The 24,872-nt window shown below is 35.5% G+C and overlaps 1 protein-coding gene across 5 annotated transcripts in view; it reads left to right on the forward strand.

The window, feature by feature from the left end:
- The window catches only part of AP3B1 (adaptor related protein complex 3 subunit beta 1), a 356,383-nt gene that overhangs the window by 269,511 nt on the left and 62,000 nt on the right, over positions 1 to 24,872 (forward strand). For all 5 annotated transcript variants that reach the window (XM_044266584.1, XM_044266594.1, XM_044266568.1 and 2 more), the window contains one exon: positions 15,063 to 15,169. In XM_044266584.1, coding sequence (XP_044122519.1) covers positions 15,063 to 15,169 — 107 coding nt within the window. The remainder of the gene's footprint in view (positions 1 to 15,062; positions 15,170 to 24,872) is intronic.

Genomic DNA, 24,872 nt, shown 5'->3' on the forward strand with positions numbered 1-24,872 from the left:
GGGCTTTTGTTTGTTTGGAGATTTTTAATGACTGTTTCAATCTCCTTACTGGTTATGGGTCTGTTCAGGCTTTCTATTTCTTCCTGGTTCAGTTGTGGTAGTTTAGATGTTTCTAGGAATGCATCCATTTCTTCCAGATTGTCAAATTTGTTGGCATAGAGTTGCTCATAGTATGTTCTTATAATAGTTTGTATTTCTTTGGTGTTAGTTGTGATCTCTCCTCTTTCATTCATGATTTTATTTGTTTGGGTCCTTTCTCTTTTCTTTTTGATAAGTCTGGCCAGGGGTTTATCAATTTTATTAATTCTTTCAAAGAACCAGCTCCTAGTTTCGTTGATTTGTTCTGTTGTTTTTTTGGTTTCTATTTCATTGATTTCTGCTCTGATCTTTATGATTTCTCTTCTCCTGCTGGGCTTAGGGTTTCTGTCTTGTTCTTTCTCCACCTCCTTTAGGTGTAGGGTTAGGTTGTGTACCTGAGACCTTTCTTGTTTCTTGAGAAAGGCTTGTACTGCTATATATTTTCCTCTCAGGACTGCCTTTGTTGTGTCCCACAGATTTTGAACCGTTGTATTTTCATTATCATTTGTTTCCATGATTTTTTTCAATTCTTCTTTAATTTCCCGGTTGACCCATTCATTCTTTAGAAGGATGCTGTTTAGTCTCCATGTATTTGTGTTCTTTCCAAACTTCCTCTTGTGGTTGAGTTCTAGCTTCAGAGCATTGTGGTCTGAAAATATGCAGGGAATGATCCCAATCTTTTGATACCGGTTGAGTCCTGATTTAGGACCAAGGATGTGATCTATTCTGGAGAATGTTCCATGTGCACTAGAGAAGAATGTGTATTCTGTTGCTTTGGGATGAAATGTTCTAATATATCCGTGATGTCCATCTGGTCCAGTGTGTCGTTTAAGGCCTTTATTTCCTTGTTGATCTTTTGCTTGGATGATCTGTCCATTTCAGTGAGGGGAGTGTTAAAGTCCCCTACTATTATTGTATTATTGTTGATGTGTTTCTTTGATTTTGTTATTAATTGGTTTATATAGTTGGCTGCTCCCACGTTGGGGGCATAGATATTTAAAATTGTTAGATCTTCTTGTTGGACAGACCTTTGAGTATGATATAGTGTCCTTCCTCATCTCTTATGATAGTCTTTGGCTTAAAATCTAATTGATCTGATATAAGGATTGCCACTCCTACTTTCTTCTGATGGCCATTAGCATGGTAAATTCTTTTCCACCCCCTCACTTTAAATCTGGAGGTGTCTTCGGGCTTAAAATGAGTTTCTTGTAGGCAACATGTAGATTGGTTTTGTTTTTTTATCCATTCTGATACCCTGTGTCTTTTGATTGGGGCATTTAGCCCATTAACATTCAGGGTAACTATTGAGAGATATGAATTTAGTGCCATTGTATTGCCTGTAAGGTGACTGTTAGTGTATATTGTCTCTGTTTCTTTCTGATCTACCACTTGTAGGCTGTCTCTCTGCTTAGAGGACCCCTTTCAATATTTCCTGTAGAGCTGGTTTGGTGTTTGCAAATTCTTTCAGTTTTTGTTTGTCCTGGAAGCTTTTAATCTCTCCTTCTATTTTCAATGATAGCCTAGCTGGATATAGTATTCTTGGCTGCATGTTTTTCTTGTTTAGTGCTCTGAATATATCATGCCAGCTCTTTCTGGCCTGCCAGGTCTCTGTGGATAAGTCTGCTGCCAATCTAATTTTTACCATTGTATGTTACAGACTTCTTTTCTCGAGCTGCTTTCAGGATTTTCTCTTTGTCACTAAGACTTGTAAATTTTACTATTAGGTGATGGGGTGTGGGCCTATTCTAATTGATTTTGAGGGGCATTCTCTGCACCTCCTGAATTTTGATGCTTGTTCCCTTTGCCATATTGGGGAAATTCTCCCCAATAATTCTCTCCAGTATACCTTCTGCTCCTCTCTCTCTTTCTTCTTCTTCTGGAATCCCAATTATTCTAATGTTGTTTCATCTTATAGTGTCACTTACCTCTTGAATTCTCCCCTCGTGGTCCAGTAGCTGTTTGTCCCTCTTTTGCTCAGCTTCTTTATTCTCTGTCATTTGGTCTTCTAGATCGCTAATTCTTTCTTCTGCCTCATTTATCCTAGCAGTGAGAGCCTCCATTTTTGATTGCACCTCATTAATAGCTTTTTTGATTTCAACTTGGTTAGATTTTAGTTCTTTTATTTCTCCAGAACGGGCTTTTATATCTCCTGAGAGGGTTTCTCTAATATCTTCCGTGCCTTTTTCGAGCTCAGCTAGAACCTTGAGAATTGTCATTCGGAACTCTAGATCTGACATATTACCAATGTCTGTACTGATTTGGTCCCGAGCCTTTGGTACTGCCTCTTGTTCTTTTTTTTTGTGGTGAATTTTCCCGCCTTGTCATTTTGTCCAGATAAGAGTATATGAAGGAGCAAGTAAAATACTAAAAGGGTGGCAACAACCCCAGAAAAATATGCTCTAACCAAATCAGAGGAGATCCCAAATCGTGAGGGGGGAGAAAGGGCATAAAAGAGATTCAGAAAAAAAGAAAGAAAGAAAGAAAGAAAAGAAAAGAATTAAAAAAAGAAAACGAATAAAGAAAAGTATAAAAAAGAAAATATATGTATATTAGATAAACTAGTTTAAAAACGTTAAAAAAGAAAAGTGTAAAAGTTAAAAAAATTTTAGCAGAAGAAGAGAAAAAAAAATGAAAAAGAAAAAAAATTAAATTAACTGCAAGTCTAAAGAATCATGGAGAGAAAGCCATGAGTTCCATGCTTTGCTTTCTCCTCCTCCGGAATTCTGCTGTTCTCCTTGGTATTGAAACTGCACTCGTTGGTAGGTGAACTTGGTCTTGGCTGGATTTCTTGTTGATCTTCTGGGGGAGGGGCCTGGTGTAGTGATTCTCAAGTGTCTTTGCCCCAGGCGGAATTGCACCGCCCTTACCAGGGGCTGGGCTGAGTAATCCGCTTGGGTTTGCTTTCAGGAGCTTTTGTTCCCTGAGCGCTTTCCGTAGAGTTCCGGAGGACAGGAATACAAATGGCGGCCTCCTGGTCTCTGGCCTGGAGGATCTGAGAGCTCGGGGCCCCACTCCTCAGTGCGCCCTCAGAGAACAGCGCTCAATATCTCCCGTCAATATCTCCCGTCTGCCTGACCTCCGGCCGCGCTCCAAGCTTACCGAGCCTGCGACCGGTTCAAGGTAACCCCGAGCTGTGAGCTCACTGTCGGCTCTGTCTCTGTAGCCGGCTTACCCTTTCTAATACCTGTAAGCTCTGCGACACTCAGACACCCCCGATCCTTCTGTGACCCTGCAGGACCTGAGGTCACGCTGACCCCGCGTGGGCTTCGCCCCGTTTTAGCCTCTGGAGTGATGTCCCTCAGCGGAACAGACTTTTAAAAGTCCTGATTTTGTGCTTCGTTGCTCCGCTGCTTGCCGGGAGCCGCGCCGCTGCCCCCCGCCCAGGTCTATCTTCCCATCGCTTTGGATTCACTTCTCCGCCAGTCCTACCTTACAGAAAGTGGTTGTTTTTCTGTTTCTAGAATTGCTGTTCTTCTTCTCTTTGATCTGCCGATGGATTTGTGGGTGTTTGCAATCTATAGATAAGCTATCTAGCTAATCTCCTGCTAGCTGAAGTAGTCTCAGCCTACTACTTCTCCGCCATCTTAACTCCTCTCTCGCCGATTCTTAATATAGAGAAATTACAGGAAGTACTTAGCAAAAAGAAATTAAATGTTAAATTGGACCCTGTGAACAATTAGAAGAAATGGATTCCAAGAAACACAACCTTCTAAGACTGAATCATGAAGAAATTGAAAATCTGAGTAGACTAATTACAAGTAATGAAATTGAATCAGTAATTTTAAAACTCCCCAAAAATGAAAGTCCAGAATCAGGCAGCTTTACAGGTAAATTCTACCAAATATTTCAACAAGAGTTAGTACCTATCCTTCTCAAATTATTCCAAAACATTGAAGAGGAAGGAATGCTACCAAACTTATTTTATAAGACCAGGATTACCTTTATACCAAAACCAGGCAGAGATAACCTAAATACAAAAATTGGGGGCCAGTATCCACAGTGAATATATGCAAAAATTCTCAACAAAATATTAGCAAACTCAGTTCAATAATACATTAAAAGGATCATATACCATGATCAAGCAGGATTTATTCAAGGGATGCAAGGATGGTTCTACATCTGCAGATAGTTTCACATGATACACCACATTAACAAAAAGGATAAAAATCATATGATCATCTCAGTAGATGCAGAAAAAGCCTTTGATAAAATTCAGCATCCATTTATGATTAAAAATTCTTAACAGAGTGAGTATAGAAGGAACATACCCCAACATCATAAAAGCTGTATCTGACAGATCTACTGTTAACATCATATGCAACTTTTGAGAAACTTAAAGCTTTTCCTCTAAGATTAGGAACAAGACAAATATGCCCACTTTTGCCACTTTTTCATAATTGTACTGAAAGCCTCAGCAATCAGGCAGGAAAAAGAAATAGGAATCATCCAAATTTGAAAGGAAAAAGTGAAACCATTTGCAGGTGATAGGATACTATATATAGACAACCTAAAGACTCCACTAAAAAAACTTTTAGAACTAATAAATGAATTGAGTAAAATTACTGCATATGAATTTAACACAGAGAAATTCATTGCATTTCTCTACATTAACAATGAGCTATCAGAATTTAAGAGAGCAATCCCATTTGTAAGTGCATCAAAAATAATAAAATACTTAAGAATAAATTTTTTTAAAGATTTTATTTATTTATTTGACAGAGACAGAGAGAGGCACAAGCAGGCAGAGGGAGAGAGAGAAGCATTCTGCCCACCAGGCAAGGAGCCTGATGCGGGACTTTATCCCATGACCCCAGAATCATAACCTGAGCTGAAGGCAGCCCTTAACCAACTGAGCCACCCAGGCATCCTGGAATAAATTTAAGCCAGGAACTGAAAGACCTGTACTCTGAAAACTTTAAGACATTGGTGAAAGCAATTGAAGAAAACACAAATAAAAGAAAAGATATACCATGCTTATGGATTGGAAGAATTCATCTTGTTAAAATGTTTATACTACCAAAAGTAATATATTGATTGAATAAATTCCCTGTCAAAATACCAATGACATTTTTTGCAGAAATAGAGCAAAGAATTTTGAACTTTGTATGAAACAACCAAGGATTCCAAGTTGCCAACACACTCTTAAAGAACAAAGCTGATGTCCACCAACAAATGAATGGATAAAGAAGATGTGGTGTGTATACATACAATGGAATATTACTCGGCCAACAAAAAGAATGAAATTTTGCCATTTGCCATGATGCAGATGGAACTACAGGGTATTACGCTAAGCAAAATAAGTCAGTTAGAGAAAGACAAATACCATATGATTTCACTTTAATGTAGAATTTAAGAAACAAATGAACATGGGGAAGGGAAGGAAAAATAAAATAAGATAAAAACAGAGAGGGACGGGGCGCCTGAGTGGCTCAGTGGGTTAAGCCGCTGCCTTCGGCTCAGGTCATGATCTCAGGGTCCTGGGATCGAGCCCCGCATCGGGCTCTCTGCTCAGCAGGGAGCCTGCTTCCTCCTCTCTCTCTCTCTGCCTGCCTCTCTGCCTACTTGTGATCTCTCTCTCTGTCAAATAAATAAATAAAATCTTAAAAAAAAAAACAAAAAACAAAAAACAGAGAGGGAGGCAAACCATAAGAGACTCTTAACTCTAGGGAATAAACTGAGGGTTGCTGAAGGGGAGATGGGAGGGTGGGGTAATTGGATGATGGACATTAAGGAGGGCACTTAATGTGATAAGCACTAGGTGTTACATGCAACTGATGAATCACTAAATTCTTTCCTTGAAATTTTTTAAAAATATATGATATATATATATTTTTTAAAGATTTTATTTATTTATTTGACAGAGATAAATCACAAGTAGATGGAGAGGCAGGCAGAGAGAGAGAGGAAGGGAAGCAGGCTCCCTGCTGAGCAAAGAGCCCGATTCGGGACTCGATCCCAGGACCCTGAGATCATGACCTGAGCTGAAGGCAGCGGCCTAACCCACTGAGCCACCCAGGCGCCCCTGTTTCCTTGAAATTAATAACCTATATATTAACCAAACTTAATTTAAATAAAAAAATTTTTTTAAATAAAAAGAGAACAAAGCTGGAGGCACTATACTCCCTGATTTCAAAGTATTCTACAGAGCTGTAATAATCAAAACAGTGTAATACTGGTACAAAAGCAGAGACAGATCAGTAGGATAAAATACAGAACCCAGAAATAAACCTACGTGTATATGGCCAAGTAATCTAAGACAAAGGAGACATGAATATACATGGGAAGGGCAGTCTCTTCAATAAATGGTGTGGGAAAATTGGATAGCTACATGCTAAAGAATGAAACTGGACCACTGTCTTATACCATATATGAAGTAAATTCAAAATGGATTTAAGTCTTGAATGTAAGATCCAAACCATAAAACTCCTAGAAGAAAACATAGACAGTAAGCTCTTCACACCAGTCTTAGTATTTTTTTGGCTCAGTCTCCTCAGACAAGGGCAACAAAAGCTAAAGTAAACAAATGACATTATTATCAAAAAAGCTTTAGCACAGAAACCATCAGCCAAGCGAAAAGACATCCTACTGAGTGGAAGAAGATGTTTGCAAAACATGCATCCAGTGAGGGGTTAATATCTAAAATATATGAAGAACTTACCTGACTTAGTGTTAAAAGAAACAAACAACCTGATTGGAGCACCTGGGTGGCTCATTCAGTTAAGCTTCGAGCTCTTGATTTCACCTCAGGTCATGATCTCATGGGTCATGAGCTCTGCCTCAGTCTCTATGCTCATCAAGGAGTCTGCTTGAAGATTCATTCCCTTTGTCCCTCCCCCAACTCATGTGCACACTCTCTCTCTCTCTTTTTCTCTCTCTCTCTCTCTCTCTCTCAAATAAATCTTTAAAAAAAAGAAGAAGAAGAAACAACCTGATTAGAAATGGGCAGAAGACTTATATAGACATTTTTCCAAATAAGTTACACAGATGACCAATAGACACATGAAAAGGTGTTCATCATCACTTATTAAAAGCAAATCAAAACTGCAATGAGATATCACCTCACACCTGTCAGAATGGCTAAAATGAAAAACACAAGAAACAACGAATTGTTGGTTAGGATGTGGAGAAAAACAAACCCGCATGCACTCTTGGTAGAAATGCAAACTGGTATAGCCACTCTGGAAAATAGTATGGAGCTTCTTCAAAAAATTAAAAATAGAACTACCCTATGATCCAGCAATCCTGCTAGTAGGTATTTACCCAGATAAAACAAAAACACTAATTCAGAGGTATACATGCACCCCTGCTTATAGTAGCATTATTTACAATAGCCAAATTATGGAAGCCACTCAAGTGTCCATTGATTGATGAATGGACAAAGAAGATGTGGTTTATATGTGTACACACACACACACACACACACACACACAGAGGAATATTATTCAGCCATAAATAAAAACAAAATTTTACCATTTTCAACAACATGGCTGGAGCTGGAGAATATAATGCTAAGTGAAATAAGACATTCAGAGAAAGAAATACCATATGACTTCACTCATATGTAGAATTTTAAAAACAAATTAGCAAAGGGGAAAAAAAAGAGAGACAAATCAAGAAACAGACCCTCAACTAGAGAGAACAAACTGATGGTTATCACAGGGGAGGTGGCTGGGAGGATGGGTAAAATAAGCATTGAGGATTAAGAGTGCAGTTGTAGTGATGAGTGCTGGTGATTAAAATAAAAACTTTAAAAGAATTAATTGGTTTCAAGTAAAACAAACCAAAAAACCTACAACGAACTATTACCTGACACTTGTCAGATTAGCTCTTATTAAAAAGAAAAAATAACAAGTATTGGTGAAGAAGTAAGGCAAGGGAATCCTCATACACTGTTCATAGATATATATATTGGTACAACCATTACGGTAAACAGTATGAAAATTCTTCAAAAACTTAAAAATAGAAATACCATATTATCTAGCAGTCATAGATTTGGGTATTTATCTAAAAATATATGCATCCCTGTGTTATTTGCAGACTTACTTGCATTAGCCAAGCTATGGAAGCAACTTAACTGTCCACTGATAGATAAATGGATATAGAAGAAGTGATGTGATATACACATGCACATACACATACACACATAGGAATATTACTCAGCTATAAAAACATGAAATCTTGTCAACAACATGGATGGACCTAGGGGATATTATGCTAAGTGAAATGACTGAGAGAAATACAAATACTATATGATTTCACTTATATGTGGAATTTGAAAAGAAAATAAATGAACACAGAAACAGACTCAGATACAGAAAACAAACTGTTGGTTACCAGAATAGGAAGGGTTTGGGGGAGCGGGTAAAATATGCAAAGGGGATTAAAAGGTACAAACTTCGTTATAAATAAGTCATGGGAATGTAACTAAGGTACAGCATAGGGAATATAGTCAATAATAACTGTTATAAAAACTTTGCATGGTGACAGATAGTAATTAGAGTTGTTATGGGATCATTCTGTAATGTATAAACATACCAAATTACTATGATATACACTTGAATAAAATAAAGTTCAAGTCAAATTTGCATCATTTTTTTGCTATTGGCAGAGATTTACAGGTTTATATCATTTTTTACCTATTGGCAATGATTTTAAAGCAACATCCAGTGTTGCTAAGGTTTGGAGAAACAGGCACCCTGCACATGTTTTTGATAGAAATAAAAATAGGTGAAGCTTTTAGAGTCATATTAGCAATATTTGTCAAAACTGAAGTTGCACACACCCTTTAATATAACAATTCTTTTCTAGGAATTTATCCTACAGACAAAATAGGAAAATCCGGGGGTACCTGGGTGGTTCAGTGGTTGAGCCTCTGCCTTTGGCTCAGGTCATGATCTCAGGGTCGTGTGATCGAGCCCCTCATCGGGCTCTCTGCTCAGCACGGAGCCTTCCCTCTCTCTCTCTGTCTGCCTCTCTGCCTACTTGTGATCTCTGTCTGTCAAATAAATAAATAAAATCTTTTTTAAAAAAATAGGAAAATCTGATACTACTCCTTTCTTTTTTTAGACCTTTTCATTTAATGTCTTAATTTTATAGTTAAAATTATTTTTAATAATTAATATATTAGTATATTATAATATATATTAATATATTATTATTAATATATATTAACATAATAATATATATTAATTATATATTAATATAATAATATATATTATTAACTAATATATTAGTTAATATTATTATATTAATTAAATATTAATATTATTTAACTATATATTAAAATATAGTTAATATATTTTTAGGTTTCTAAGACCTTTGGGTCATCTGACTCCTCCCTACGTCTTATTCATTGTATACTCCTTTGCATTTCCAAAATATACCAGTCTCATTCCTCTGCATTTCCTGGCAGTGAAGGAAAAATTGAAACATGGAAAATGATATAATTTTTATTATTTGATTCTTTTTTAAAGTATGTTTTTATATGTAGAAGCAAAGGTTTTCTTAATCACTAAGTTTTAAGAATTTAAGCATAAGATTTTTTTTTTCAGATTCACTTCACTTTTATTGTGAACAAACGAAATTTCAGTTCAGTACAGCTAAGCTTTAGAATTGATAGAGAAATTTTTCCAAAATTACTCTTAGGTCACAAATAACTACTATCCCACATAAAGGGGAAAAATCCTACACAGTCAAGGAAAAGGTATCCTGTGTATTGTTTCCATTTGCATGAGCTTATGCATTCTCAAATTTTGTCTGATTTTTTATCCACCACTTATCAATGGATTTATTCAGTCTCTCAGAGAGAATCATACCGATTAATGATAGCATCCAGAACACATGGTTCATGGTGGACACAGGTTCATGATGAATACTGTTACTGTAAAAATACTTGGGATTTTTTTTTACTTGGAATGAAATTTCATCCTAACTTAAATTTTAACTCAACATAGGGTATATTTCTGTTTGTTTTTAATACCTGAGAACTATTTAAAACATTTTTATTCTGCTTTTGTCAGAAATGACACTTAAGGCCTCTCTTTCTTTTTAATAAGTCAGTTCAGCAAATATTTGCAGATTGTCTGATAAGTTTAAGGGTACTTTGTTATATACCCCTTTTTGTTGGCTGGAACCAATAAATTAGTCCTTTTATTCCAGGGACTAATATCTAGTCTAGGGCACAGATACCTGAACAGTAGAGGCACAAAGTGTCAATGAATGAGGAGGGAGACAAAAACCAGTTAAAAAACTATAAAGGCATTGTGGAAGAACTGATCTGAGCTTAGTGATAAAGATAAATGGAGTGTAAGGAGAAAAGCTTTGTTGACAATGGTTCTTAAGATACTGACTTCATTTCTGCTGTTTATTAGCCTACAGTAGTTCTCCATTGTCTATGGTAAACAGTTTGTGGACCAGAAAGTAAAAGGTCACTCTCCAGTAGCTTGAGTTCTCGGCTGTGAGAATTAGATTAATTTTGAAAGAGGGTCAGAAACATTCCTTTAGTTTTATCTAAAAGGCACATCATAATCCACGTTTATCTATTCCCTATATGAAGAAAACTTCTAGTATTGAATTTACCTATGTCTTCATTCAGAAAACATTTATTGAATGCTTGCTCTGATACAAGTAATCTGCTACATGCTGGAGATTCTAAATGCATACATTTTCCCTACCCAGGGAATTCTGTTTCTTGAGAACCATTACAGTTTGAAAGTTCCTTGGCTATTCTATATTTCTGCAAATGAAGAGATCTTTTAGTACTCCATACCATGTGATCTTGGTAGGGTGATCATAAAGCAACAATCACGCTCCAGTGTTTTTTTTATAAGAAACATATACCTATGTAATTATACTATTGGTACAACTAACTCTTCTTAAAATTTTATCAGCCACCAGTAATGATGCTCCAGATAAGCCTTATGATCTGTGATATCATATTGATGGATAAATTGTAGTAGAGGCATTGGAGTGGAGTGGCTAAGAGGACAATGGAGCTGAAGTGTCTGAGTTTAAATCTCATGCTGTTCTTGTTTTTTTAAGATTTATTTTTATTTGAAAAAGAGTACAGAGCTAGAGAGAGAGCATGGCGGTAGGAGGGTACAGAGGGAGAGGGAGAAGCAGACTCCCTCCTGAGCAAGGGGCCCGACCCAGATCCCAGGACCCTGGATCATGACCTATGCCAAAGGCAGACACTTAACTGACTCAGTCACCCAGGTGCTCTTGTCCTTCTAATTACGGAGCTGCGTAACCTTGGACAAGTTACTTAATCTCTTTGTGCTTTTGCTTTAATCTATAAAATAGGGATAATAGTAAAACTTTTAGGAGTCATAAATGGATTAAATGAGTTGATAAATGTAAAAGCACTTAAAACTCTGCTGGGCACATGATAAGCATTATATAAGGGTGTTATCTGTGATGGAGATGATGATAACAATGGTGCAGCAGCAAGGAATTACATTTAACTATTTAAATAACTTCATATTAAACCAGTATATATTAAAACTTTGCTGTATCATTAAGTTTTGAGGCAAAAGTTTGATCAGAAGAATAATTGTATAATTATTTTATAATTAAATATATAGTTGACCCTTGAACAATGTTCGGGTTAAGGGGCACTAACAACCACCTGTCACTTTTGACTCCCCCAAAATTTAACTATTAATAGCCTACTGTTAACTGGAAACCTTACTGATGGTGTAAACAGCCAATTACACATATTTTGTATGTTATATGTATTATATAACATATTCTTAAAATAAAAACAAATGTTATTAAGAAGATCATAAGGAAGAGAAAATACATTTTTAGCATTATACTTACTAAAAAAAAAAATCTGTCCATAAGTGGACCTGCACAATTCAAACCTGTGTTGTTCAAGTGTCAGTTGTACTTTAGTAAAGAAAAAAGTATTTTTCAGAAAGTTTTAAAAATAAAAAGAAGAAAATGGTTTTGTAATCCAAATATCTTGGGTTTACCATCTGGCATGCCAGTTCAGATCTTTTCATATGCAAATCCCCTCTGCCCCTAAGTGTGATCATAGTGGGATACTCTTATCATTTACTTCTCTATTAATCATACACATTCCTTGCCCTGCCATAGATGTTCTTTAACAGTTTCAATTTTTAATGACTTCATGGTTATCTTTTATATTGTTGTAATAAATTATATTTAACAGTTTTACTATTATTGGAAGTTTAACTTGTTTTCATTTTTTTGCCTTCATTGTTAGTGAAGCAATACACATCATAAGTATATTATTTCATTATCTCCCCAACTGTTTCATTAAGATAAATCCCCAGGAATAGAATTGCTGGGGCAAAGGCTTTGAAGAATTTAGTTGTCCAAGATTGCCTTTCCCAAAGCATGTACCAGCTTACACAGTATTAGTATGAGAGTACTGATTCCTGATACCCTTACTGATGCTGAATTTTGTATCTAAAAATTGCCTTTGCCAAGTCAGTGGGTAGAAATGATACCTGGTTTTCATTTGTATGCCAGGTTATTTTTTTTTAACTAGTAGAATCATTTTTTTAATACATTAATTAAATACTTAAACATAGTCAACTAACTAACCTCAGAATCCATTTTTGGATAAATTTTCAGTGCAAGCTTCTATCTTGCCAGACCTGGAAACAGATGTATAGTCATTTCTTTAGTACCTAAACCTTCTCCTGAAATGATATTAAAAGTCTTTCTTCTTTTTTTTTTTTTTTCCCTTAAGTCAAACTTTAGTGTGAATTTTCCTCTGGCTTTTGATGTCTTTTTCCTCGGTGTGTCTTTAGGCCAAGCCATAGTTGAAATCAGAGGCTTTCTTACTCAGTTTTTTTCCTTACATGGGTATCTAATATTTTGGATGTATGGACAAATATTTAGAACCTACCAAAAAAAGTGACTTTTGGAAATGCAACATATTGATCCAAGATAAGAGAACCAGTTCCTGGTCCCACAGTGATTCTTCCATTCACTTGTTCTATGATCTTTCCAAGACATAATCTCCCTGTGCCTCAGTTTATAGTGTCTTTAATATAAATTTTTTTTCTACCTCACCTTTTGTTTTTAGCCCTTTTCATGTCATGCCTGAATTATTGTATTCCTCCTCCTGCCAACCTGATTGCTCCTCCTTTGATTTTTGTCCCTTATACTGATAAGGAGCAGTACATATATTGTTGCTCTTTTTAGTATTTTTAACAGCTCCCTTTGTTGTAGAGGATAAAAATAACTTCCTCAGTTTTCCATGTTCTCACCTCTCAGCCTCTGTTCACAGTAATTTCTCACCTACTAAGTCACCAGCTGCTTCTTTGCTCTTATTTAAAGTCTGCCCTTACTTAAAAACTGAGCTTCATTTCCTCCCATTCTTAAGGTCTTCCTTTACCACCATATCCCCATTGATCCCCCCACCCCCAAATCCCTGTGACACTTGCTAACTGTATGTTGGTTTTCAATGTAGATCTTTGGAAGCCTGGGGATTTGTAGCAGTGTTTCAGGCACACTGAAGGAGCAAGGGAGAAAGCAAGGGCTCCATTCCCTCTTCCACCCAGTCTCCACTCTGCTTTTTCTATTATCTATGGTGAAATTTTATTTCAGACTTCTTAGAAAATTTTCTTTTTCGGGCAATATCATTTTTTTATTCCTAACTTTCTGAATTATTTTTTCTGCCCAACTACAGGGTATTGTGAGACTAAATGAGAAAAAGATAGTTTGAAAAGTCCTGTTAAATAAATGTTACTTCCTTTATGCTCTTATTTTGAAGTGCGTTTGTTGAAAGATAAAACTCATTCCACATTTTAATTTTTTTCACTCAACAGTCAAGCAGTTTCTAAGCACTAAAAATTAATACATTAGCAGACTAGTAGAAATAAAAAATAAAAAGACACAGATTTGTATTAGAAGAGAGGTATGGTTGTAGAAGCATGTCCAAGTTTATCTGTAGAACAAAGAAGGCAATTAGAAGCTGTGTTTTGGTGAGTCAGCTTGTGCTTTCCTTCCAAGCGGTACCATAATGTGTAGCAGTTACAAGGTAAACAAGGCAGAGAAGAACCTTCTAGGTAAAGATAATAGCATATAAAAGGCTCAAGATATTGGGAACAAGATACTGGAAACTATTAATCGGTAGGGCCTGAAGATAGGAGTTGCCAATAAAATTAGAGATAGATCTGCTACCCAGTATGATAGCAACTGGCCACACATAGCTCTTACATTTAAATTTAAGTTAATTAAACTGTGAAGTACAATTCTTTACAATTGTACTTTACAATTCTTTAGTCATACTAGCCATATTTCAAGAGTACATTAGGTTTATGTGCTAGTGGCTACTATACTGGACAGTGCCAACCTTGTGCACTTAATTAAGGAATTGGACTTTTATCTTGTAGGTACTTGTGAGCCTCTGAAGAATCTTAAGCAGGGGAGGATGAGATCTGTACTTTTTCAAAAATTTTCAGATTTTCATCTGCATGATCTCGTGTACATAGTGGTTTTAGAATAAAAAATTTCTACTGGTACATAGCTTTTGCTGAGAAAGTATAAGTAGAAGGGAGTTAGGACCCTGTAATTACCCCTGTAATTATTATAGTGGAGAATAAAACAGAGAACGGATATAAATACCCTTTTGAGACTTCTGATTCTGCTGGAGAACTCTTGAAAGCTGTTGTTCTTTATATTAGCTGGGGAAAAAATGTTTCTTTACCTTTTTTTTTAATTTTAGTGAGGTTACTGGGTGATGATGTTAATGATAACATTATATGATAAAATTTTCAAAAATTATTAGTATTTGTACCATTATATTTTGTTATAGGAGTTGCCAGTGAAAGCTAAAACTAATAACTGCCATGACTTGATAATAACTAAGTCAAGATGTTAAATAGAATTGTCATAGATTTATTAATCAAAGTAATTTAATTAGATTTACTAACAGAATAAAAATGTTGCTTTTAATATGAATTAAATTTTCATGCACATTTGCTAATTTGGGCCTTTTCCTGTAGTTAACCCGGTATCCACTCCAGTTGCATTTCCCACGCCAGCTCTTTCTCCAAGCTTGATAGCTGATCTTGAAGGTTTAAACTTATCAACTTCTTCATCAGTCATCAGTGTAAGTAATTTTCAAAATATATTAGCTCGGTTTTCATGTGATTCCATTGCATCATTCTTATCAAAATGTAAATAATCGAAGTGGATTCTTAGTCTTGAACAGTTTCTCTTGTAAACAAGTTCAGTTCAGATCTCATCTTTTAATTTTATAAATATTTTTAAAAATTTGCTCTCCCCAAACCATTATCCTCACAATTGACTTCTACTTATTATCCACATTTAATTACCATGTACATTTTTCTCTGGCACTCTTACATATATATAACATACAGAGTTCTTTGCCACAGTGGGTTCATTTATATACATAAATTCTGCCATAAACAATTGTTGTCTACATTAATAGACTTAAATTCCCACAGTCATTGTATTTCTGTTACACTGTTCTTATACTATAGGCTACTAAAAATACCTGTTTTCATTTTTAAATTCAAGGTTGTATTTCTCTTTTCTTTATCTTTATATGCTTATTTACATGCCTTCATATCTATAAAAAAATTATTTAATGTTACTTACAGGGTATGGCTTGAAGTGAGGCCAGAGGCCAGCCTGTCTCAAAGTAATGCCAAAACCATCAGCCTGTCGTAATATCTGAAACTGCAATAACTTTTTCTCTGTTAGCATATTATATCTACTAACCTTTCACTCTAAATCAGGCATGCTGCCTACAGCGTAAAATCTGTTGATATGCTTGACCTCCTGCTAATTTGTTGTCAGAAACCTGACAAAGTAAGAGACAAAATAGTAAGTTCTGATGTGGACACAAGGTAGCTTGAATAGATCTGGTGTATCACTGGTTCCCCTGGCTTAGTAATCTGAGCTCCGGGGGACCATAGAGCTGGTTCTGCCAGAAGTGGGAAAGAGAAGTACTAATTCTTAAACATTTTTACAAAAAATTTCCCCATGAAAGCAAATGTGATATTAGGACCATTTGGTTTAGAATGAACAAGTGAAAACTATTAAGCTGAGCATGCTGTTTTAAGTTGTAGAATGCAGTTACCTCTAACTGCTCAGAAATGAGTAAGAATGATATCTAGGCCATTCTTGTTGCTAAAAGAAAAGACACATTGAAAGAGATGGAGGGAAGCAGTGAAAGAAGCAGTTGTCTTTATTATTTAAGTAATAAATATTTCTTGAACATTTGGGTAGGCTGTAAAGAGAAAGTAGAAATCAAAAAATCTGTAGTGAAGCAGTTAGTCCTTGAGGGAAAAGGAAGGCCCTAAAAACTTGGGAGACAGTAAAGTAGTAGATAAATAACTCAGGCCTTGATATCAGATGATCAGGGTACAAATCTCTGCTTAGCTGCTTGCTAGCTATGTGTTTGGGCAGATTGGTATGTAACTTTTCTGTACCTCACTTTCCTGTGGAGATAGTATATACCCTATAGGATTGTTATGACACTAATGAGATAATAGATGTATAGCTCTTAGAACAGTGACTGGCACATTGTCATCACTCAATAAATAATAACTAATATTTTTTAAAGTGATATGGTAATGGATCCTTAGTAGACTCCCATACCTTTTTTTTTTTTTTTAAAGATTTTATTTATTTATTTGACAGAGAGAGAGATCACAAGCAGGCGGAGAGTCAGGCAGAGAGAGAGAGAGAGAAGCAGGCTCCCGCCAAGCAGAGCCCAATGCGGGGCTCGATCCCAGGACACCGAGATCATGACCTGAGCCGAAGGCAGCAGCCCAATCCACTGAGCCACCCAGGCGCCCCGACTCCCATACCTTAATAGCTATAAGAAGAATGCAGTTGAGATTAGAAAAGCTTACAGGAAATTTTCATTCATCACAAAGTAGTTGAAGAAGTCACCCTTTAATACTAAGAAAAATATTTATTGGGATGGTCTCTTCAAAGGAGAGGAAAGGCACTCCATCCAAAGAGCATAGAAAAAAAGGACTGTCAAATGGACAAAATGGGTAGAGGGGAATGGGAGATACAGACTACCGGTTATGGAATAAGTAAGTCATGGGAATAAAAGGCACAGGATAAGGAATACAGTCAGTGATATTGTAATAGTGTTGCATGGTGACAGGTGGTACCTACACTTGGGAAGAGTGTAGCATATAGTCAAGTTGAATCACTGTGTTGTATACCTGAAAGTATACTTGTGTGTCAACTATAATCAAAAAATTAAGAAAAAAAGACTGTCACGTTCAGCTGAGTGAAGCAAAATCTCAAACTTACTTCCAAAAGCTAACAAAGTGATCAAACAAATAGTAGTAATAAGAATGGCAACTAGAAATTCACCAGCAATAACAACTAAGGAGAGAATTAGAACTGAAAGAGAAAGATAACAACTTTGTAAAGTGGAGCCTATAGAAATAAATAGAATATTCTGATGCAAAATGTCATGGCTCCTAATCTCACCTCCAGTCCTCAAAACAGTACTTAAAAAAGATTAATGAAGCAAACTGTAATTTTTTCATTATGTATATGAGTTTAGAAAGAAGTAGACTAAAGACATCAGAAAAAATAGCAAGAAAAACCCTCAAAAATTACAATCCTCTTGTAATGGTATGGGATCTCAACAAATAGAAGAGCCTTTTGGATTCTAAGATGAAATTCATAGATAAGAGTACATCCATAATTTTAAAATCAACATGTTTCCCTTATTTTGAATAGAAGGAAGAAAGAGAACTTAAAATAAAGTAATAATTACACATTGCCATATAAATGCTTGTCCATGACTACACTAGAAATGTACTGAAGTAGTTAAATGGTGCTGGCACTGATACGAAGAACCACGATGAATGTGACGACTGTAAATGCAGACCAATATAGGTGTATTAGCAACTCAAATAGTGTGGGATGCGGTGTTGCCATCAGTAACATAATTTTCCAAAATGTTGAACAGTTTCTAGTAGTTACATTCCAAGTCCTAGCCTAGTTTATATGACTTCCTACTCTGTAGATGAATTTTATTTAAATTTATCTTCCTTGTGTATTTGGTAAAATAGGGGTTGATTTTATTTTTTTGAAATTACTAAAATATTTATAATGAAACCCAAAGAACAGTTCCTTTTTCACACTAAGTATATTTCACTATTTTTCATAGTGAAATGAAAAATTTCACCATTTGTTCTAACCTTTTAAATTACATATTCAGAACACAGGGATTTTTAAACTTAATTCCTAGTGAATATCATTATCATTGTAAGGAAAAGCTTGGTTTGTCAAACTGTTCTATAAAGAAGATGTATAAACACAGTCTTTGTTCTAGTCTTACTTGAGATTAATTGGCAGTTGGCCAACAGATGGCTAAAAATGAAGAGACACTTCATTTCATACAGTAGTATGTCTGTGAACAAATTGTAAATTTTTTAGTGAATTATTAATTAATTTTTCTACCAGATTATCGTTAGGCTAAGAGTTTCTAAATTGTTACACATGAAGCCCCAGGAATTCAGCAGTCCTCGGAATGTTACAGCTTCTAGAGGGGATGAGAAAAAGTGAGATGAGGGAAAAGACAATTTGCATATAAGAATAAATTGTTCACCTCTGTAATTAGAAATGTTGGAGTGAACATTGGTCTTTTCTGCTTTAAATGTTTTTTTGTATATTTGGGACACAAAATGTTAAAGTGAGTTCAGCAGTTCAAGTTACCTCTGAAGACTTTTGATGGTTTTTTGGTTTTTTGGGGGGTTTTTTTGCTGATAAACATGAGTATGAAATCTTGTCTCATTCTTTGCACTTTTTATGTTTCTTTTCAAACTAGTTTTATAAGAAAATTTATTAATTTGCTTTGCATAATATTTGAGCTTTCTATTTCTATGGAAAAATGACTTCTAAATTCAATGCCCCCAATCCTATGAAACCCATGACAGAAGTATAGTATCTGTGGTTCTTTAGCACCTAATCACAAGTAGGAAGGTTTCTTTAGGGATATACTTTTCCAGAGTTCTGTTTTAAAATACCAAGAATTCATTTAGAAAGTCAGGGCAACATTTAGGGAATACATTGAACTTGGAGCCCGAATACTTGATATCTGTCATTGGATGAGCTAGTTACTATCATCATGACTAGGGGCCAGTCATTGACTTGTATAAACTTTGATTTTTAATTTAATAAATGGAGATAATACTTCCCCTAAACACTTAATTGTGTTTTCATGAAAAGTAAATAAAATAATGAGCCTGAAAATGTTTGAATTCTGTTCTGTGGCTATCTTGTGGAGTGAGAAGAGACAAATGAAGATGGAGTGCTAGGAAACATTGTGATTTAAAAGCAACAGAGAAAAAGGCCAAGAAGATAAGTTAGTGAAGGAGGTGAATTGTGGAACACAGTATCAGGAAGCGCACAGATTAGGAAGGCAAACAGACAAATCATTTTATTGAAGTAATTGTTATACTGGAGGCATAAATCTGCTTGAGTGCTACCAGTTGACCAAGATCTCTTAGAAAAGAATTTGTATATGTGACCTTGGAACTGAATCTGGAAGAATAGGAAGAGTTTGTCTAGGTGGCTGGAGTAGAATAAGAATGACATGACGGTCAGAGGAAGTAGGGTATGCGGAGCCTTGAGATGTGAGCTGACTTGGAATATTAGAGAAATAGTAGTTCAGTGTGGCTAAAGTATAGCACAGATAGGTTGGAATAACCCAAGTCTGATCTTGGAAAACTAAGTTGGTGACATACTGACATGGGAAAATTGTGGCAATGACTCCTTACCTTACTGCTTTCCAATCTTTTCATGTTATGGTACATACAGAAAAGTGATGATACGTGTAGTGTTCTCTGGGATAAACAGAGACTACTAAAGGAGGCAGGAGGTACCCAGCCTAGGGGCTCCAGCTACCACAGGCCCCACCTGGCCTTCCTGAGGGCTAATCGTGGGGCAGCAGCACAGCACACTTCTAACCTATTTGTGGCACGTTAGTGAGGAAGCACTGACTTAGCTGCTGTAATATTAGTGATTTGATCTTCATGGATCACAGTCTCCAAGTGGAATTAACTCAGGAGGGTGCATGAAGATTCATTTAAAAAGTGATCATTATAGAAAACAAGGCAGTAAATTGAGGGATGATAAGTAATTCCAAGAATAGTCCATGAAAGAGAAACCAGAGTTGCAATAAGAGAAGCCCTATTTGATAAAATATGCTACTTAGAGTTAGCCAGACTCCATGTTCGAGGCACAGTCTTGTCCACTGCTCAATTGACCCAAGACTACTGAGGTCAACTGCAGGTTTAGGGTTTCCTGAAAGTACCCTCAGGTTGATAATTCACTAGGACACCCATAGAACTCAGGAAAGCACTATACTTAAGATTACAATCTTACTAAGATTGAGACCTCCGCTGAGATCAAGAATCACACTTGGGGAGCCTGGGTGGCTCAGTGGATTAAGCCTCTGCCTTTGGTTTAGGTCATGATCCCAGGGTCCTGGGATCGAGCCCCACATTGGGCTCTCTGCTCATCAGGGAGTCGGCTTCCCCCTCTCTCTCTGCCTGCCTCTCTGCCTACTTGTGATCTCTGTCTGTCAAATAAATAAGTAGAATCTTTAAAAAAAAAATTACAATCTTATTGTAGCAATAGGTTATAAATTAGAACCAACCAAAGGAAGAAACAGATATGCTGAGTGGGTTTCAAATTCACAGGTTACCTACTGGCATCAACATATGGCAGTATGCACAGAGTATCCACTTAGCATACATTGTCTAGGGGCCCTCTGTGAATCACATCCTTGGCAACAGCCATCAGGTGTGGTCCCCCCAAAGGGCTCACCATGAATATTTAAAGACACTCCTGTCACTTAGGAAAATCCAAGGGTTTAGAGATTACCTGCCTCTCAAGAGCTAAGACACAGTCCACATCTCTCTTTGAGAACACCAAATTCTTTACTACACATATGCCAGTAAATGTTTCATTCATTGAACAAGTATTTGTTCAGGCCAGAATATAAGGCAGGTGCCAAAGATAACAGTAAACAAGTTGAGCTAGGTTTCTGCCCTCAGGGAGTTTATAGTTGAGAAAGGACATAATGAAAAATTTCCTCAAGGTTATATATTAATACCAGGTACTTTAATTGTATAACATAGTTTTGCCCATTTGGGAATTTTCTGTAGATACAAGTTGTCTTTTTTTTTTTTTTTTTGGTCATTATTTTTCTGATTTTACATTGGCTATGCTCCATAGTCCAGCCTATCTCCATCTGTACTATTACAGCTAAAAATCTAGTGAGAGTTACTTTTGACATTTAACAGACTTTAAAATTTAGATATCTAAACTGCTTTTCCTCTTTGACAAGAAGTAGAAGGCTAATTTTCGCAGTCCATGCTGTTCACCATCGGCTTTCCTTAAATTGCCGCTGTGAAACATCACTCCCTCACTTAATGTTGGAATAAAGCCTCATGAGGCCCGGGTGAAGATAGTGGCAACAGTAGCATTAAACTAAGGTCTGTAGGTGTCTTTATAGGTACACAGCCTGGGGTTTACTGTGACCAGTGAAAGAATGGCCTTGTTTGTCATTATGACCAAGAAACTATGTACATGAAGTCCCCCCCACCCCTCCCAACCCTTCAAGGATTGTCAAGCTGAAGGGTAGGAATAAGGAATCCCATGTAATGCACTCTAATTAGGACAGACAGAGTGAGGCAAAGAAAAGGCATTTTTAAAAAATACATAAACCAAACTCAGCATCTGAAGTGTTTATCATTAGTTCCATCAATATCTAAGAAATATTTTAAAAATGGCTAGCAACTAAGCTTGTTTTTGTTGTTGACAGAGATTGGCAACTAATGAAGCTATAACTTTCCATGATTAGGGATGAGAGCCTGACCCTTTTTTTTGTTATAGGATCTTAGTTGGAAAATAGAAAAGAGTGACTGTCAGACCTGCTTTTGGTGTTCAGGTTACAGTATCAGTTTTCAAACAATATGGAGAAAAAACAAACCATAATTCATGAAGCAGAATCTGGTTTACCCAGTGTGAAATTTACTAAACAGAATTGGGAATTATTAGGATAATTGCATATTGTAATGATGACAGTTGTAATTGAAGTTGATTTCTGTTTTTCTTAAGTGGACTTTTATCTTAAATATATTTCTCTCTCTCTCTCTCTCTCTCTCTCTCTCTTTAATTAACGCTCAGTTAAGGCATTTTAGTTTTGTTTACCAGTCAGCTTGTCTTGGTCTGCTGGGGCACCAGCTTTCTTATTTGTCTGCAAGGACACAATGCTTTAAGGGAGTCCTTATTGATACCAGCATTTACTAAGTCGTGCTCCAGACATTTCATGAATATGTGGTCTCATTCCCAAAACAAATAATATATATATGATAAAGTTTGTTGTCTAATATGGTGGAAGAACTTTATTTTAAAGAACATTTATCTTTTACATTTTAAACACTTGTGGTGTTTTCAAGCCCCAGGCTAAGAGATGAGTTCAGCTAAGACCAAATTATGTTGAGTTTAGAGGAGGAGGAAATTATAAGTCAAAATTAAAAATAATTTTGTCATTTTAAATTTGGGAAAAATCCTTTATTTGTTCTGATGAAACTGTCAGTAGCCATGGAACTGTGGTAAAAATAATGAAAAATCATTGGCCTGGGTCTGCTTAAATTGAAAACATTTTTTAATTAAAGTTTGACAGTGTTTTGTGCTTCTATTGCCTAGCCATGTCCCATCTTATTCTTTCATTCAGTTCTCCTCTGGGTATGAGTTGCTTTAATTTTTAAATTAAACTTTAAAAGTGTGTCATACTACTGTCATACTACTGCTTCATCTTTTTATTTCTGCACTACTTCAGAGGTCTCATAGTTAATACCAGACCATTATCAACTCTCCCTTTTCTACATTATTCAAAGGAACTGCTTTTTAAAAAGAGATTGTTACTAATTTTTAGTTGCAGGGTTTTTATTAGAAAATATTTTTTATTTGGCTTAAGTAAATACATGCCAATCTGTAAGTCCTGACTAGTGGATAATACTTTTATAATGCTTTGTCAATAACATAATAAAATTATCTACAATAAAAAAATTGATTATGTCAGATGCTAATTAATGAACTAGTAATGATTGTGGCCCAAAGAAAGCAGGCAACCTATCAAAATATAGAAAATGCATATATAAATCTGCAAGAAATTGAGGGATTAAAGAGGTGGTAGTAAAGAAAGCTTTGGGCCTTTCTTTTCCTCTTTCTACTTTGTGGTGAGTAGTTCCTTTCATTTGCTATCGGTTTACTCTTTCTAGAGCTGAGGCAGTTCTCTGAATATCTACTGACTTTTCTAAGATTATGGGTTCTAGCTTTTGTGTATTGTAATTAAATGGACTATAATAGTAAACAGTAAATTAGGTTTTTAAAATAGCAGTCATTTTAAAAATATTAAATCTTTTCTGGCTGTTCTTTATTTTATGTATCCAGAAGTGATTGAACGTTGTGTTACTATCAACTGCTATGTTTCAAATATTGTTGCTTGTGTTGAATTTGTGGTATTTGCAGCGACATACACTTTTTTAAGCCTTAAAGTATTTTAGATTATTATGTATCAGCCAGTTATGTATCAATTATATTTAGTCATACATCAATCAAGTTAACTTCTGTTACCTTTGTTCCCCTTTAAAAAGCTTGTCAAAAATTTTATAAACATAGGGTGGGGCATGCTATAAAAATTTTATATAATATTATTAAATCTTTGAATAACTAAACATGGAAAGTATTGTTGTGATGCTTAAATAAACTTTGTTTCTCTTCAGAGGAAAAGAAAATGAATTAAACTTTAGGGCACATGCCCAACTAATGCTAAAAAATTAATTTATTACTAGAGAGAAGAGTGCATGGAGTAAAAATAGATAAGTACAGTATATGACCCTAATATCAAAGAAAAGTAAAAGCCACTTATCTTAGAATATATCAGACACACTCTTATTCAAATCATTCAGGAATGTAATTATAGATAGCTTTTATAGGCCTATCAATAAGGGTTATTTCTTTAAATTTACAGCTGTTCCACCTTACTGAATATATAAGTATTTCCCCCAAATGTTGAATTAATACTGAAGATATATTTTACAATTCTGCATGCACACACACACATAAACAATATATCAAAAAGTTTTCCTTTAAGATGCATAATTTAGATTAAGAGAGATGCCAACCAAATGTATATCTTCTTTGAACCCTTATTCAAGCAAACCAGCTCTAAAAAGACATGTATGATAGTCAAGGATATGTGAACACTATATTTTACGTGATATTAAGGGGAATTACTTTTTAATGTAATAACAATTACGAAGTTTCTTTTAAGAGTCCTTATCTGTTAGATAAACTAACCAAATTGTTTCTTGGTGAAATTAGATCATATCTGAAATTTGCTTTTAAATAATTCAGAAGTTGAGTAAAGTGTTGGATTGTAGTTTGGACAAATGTTGAAAATTTTTTATACCTACTTTTGAGTTAAGAGCTTTTCATTATATTTTTCTTTTTCTCTACTTTTGTATGCATTTCAAAGTTTTCATAATAAAATGTTTCTTAAAATACATAATTTCAGAAACTCATTTTTTACGTATTTTCACTGAAGCTTTAACATCCATGCTCCATAGAATGTGTAACCTGGCAAAGTTATCTTGTAAATTTAAACTGGTGTATCAAAATTTGACTTCAGTTCCAATTGTCATCTATGAGATTAGAAGACTGTAATAGATTGTCTTTTTAAGGTCCCTTCCAATGCTAAATATCTTGAAGTCTGTGGGAAATTAAATGGAGAGATG

Source organism: Neovison vison, chromosome 1, assembly GCF_020171115.1.
Source record: "Neovison vison isolate M4711 chromosome 1, ASM_NN_V1, whole genome shotgun sequence".
Lineage (NCBI taxonomy): Eukaryota > Metazoa > Chordata > Mammalia > Carnivora > Mustelidae > Neogale > Neogale vison.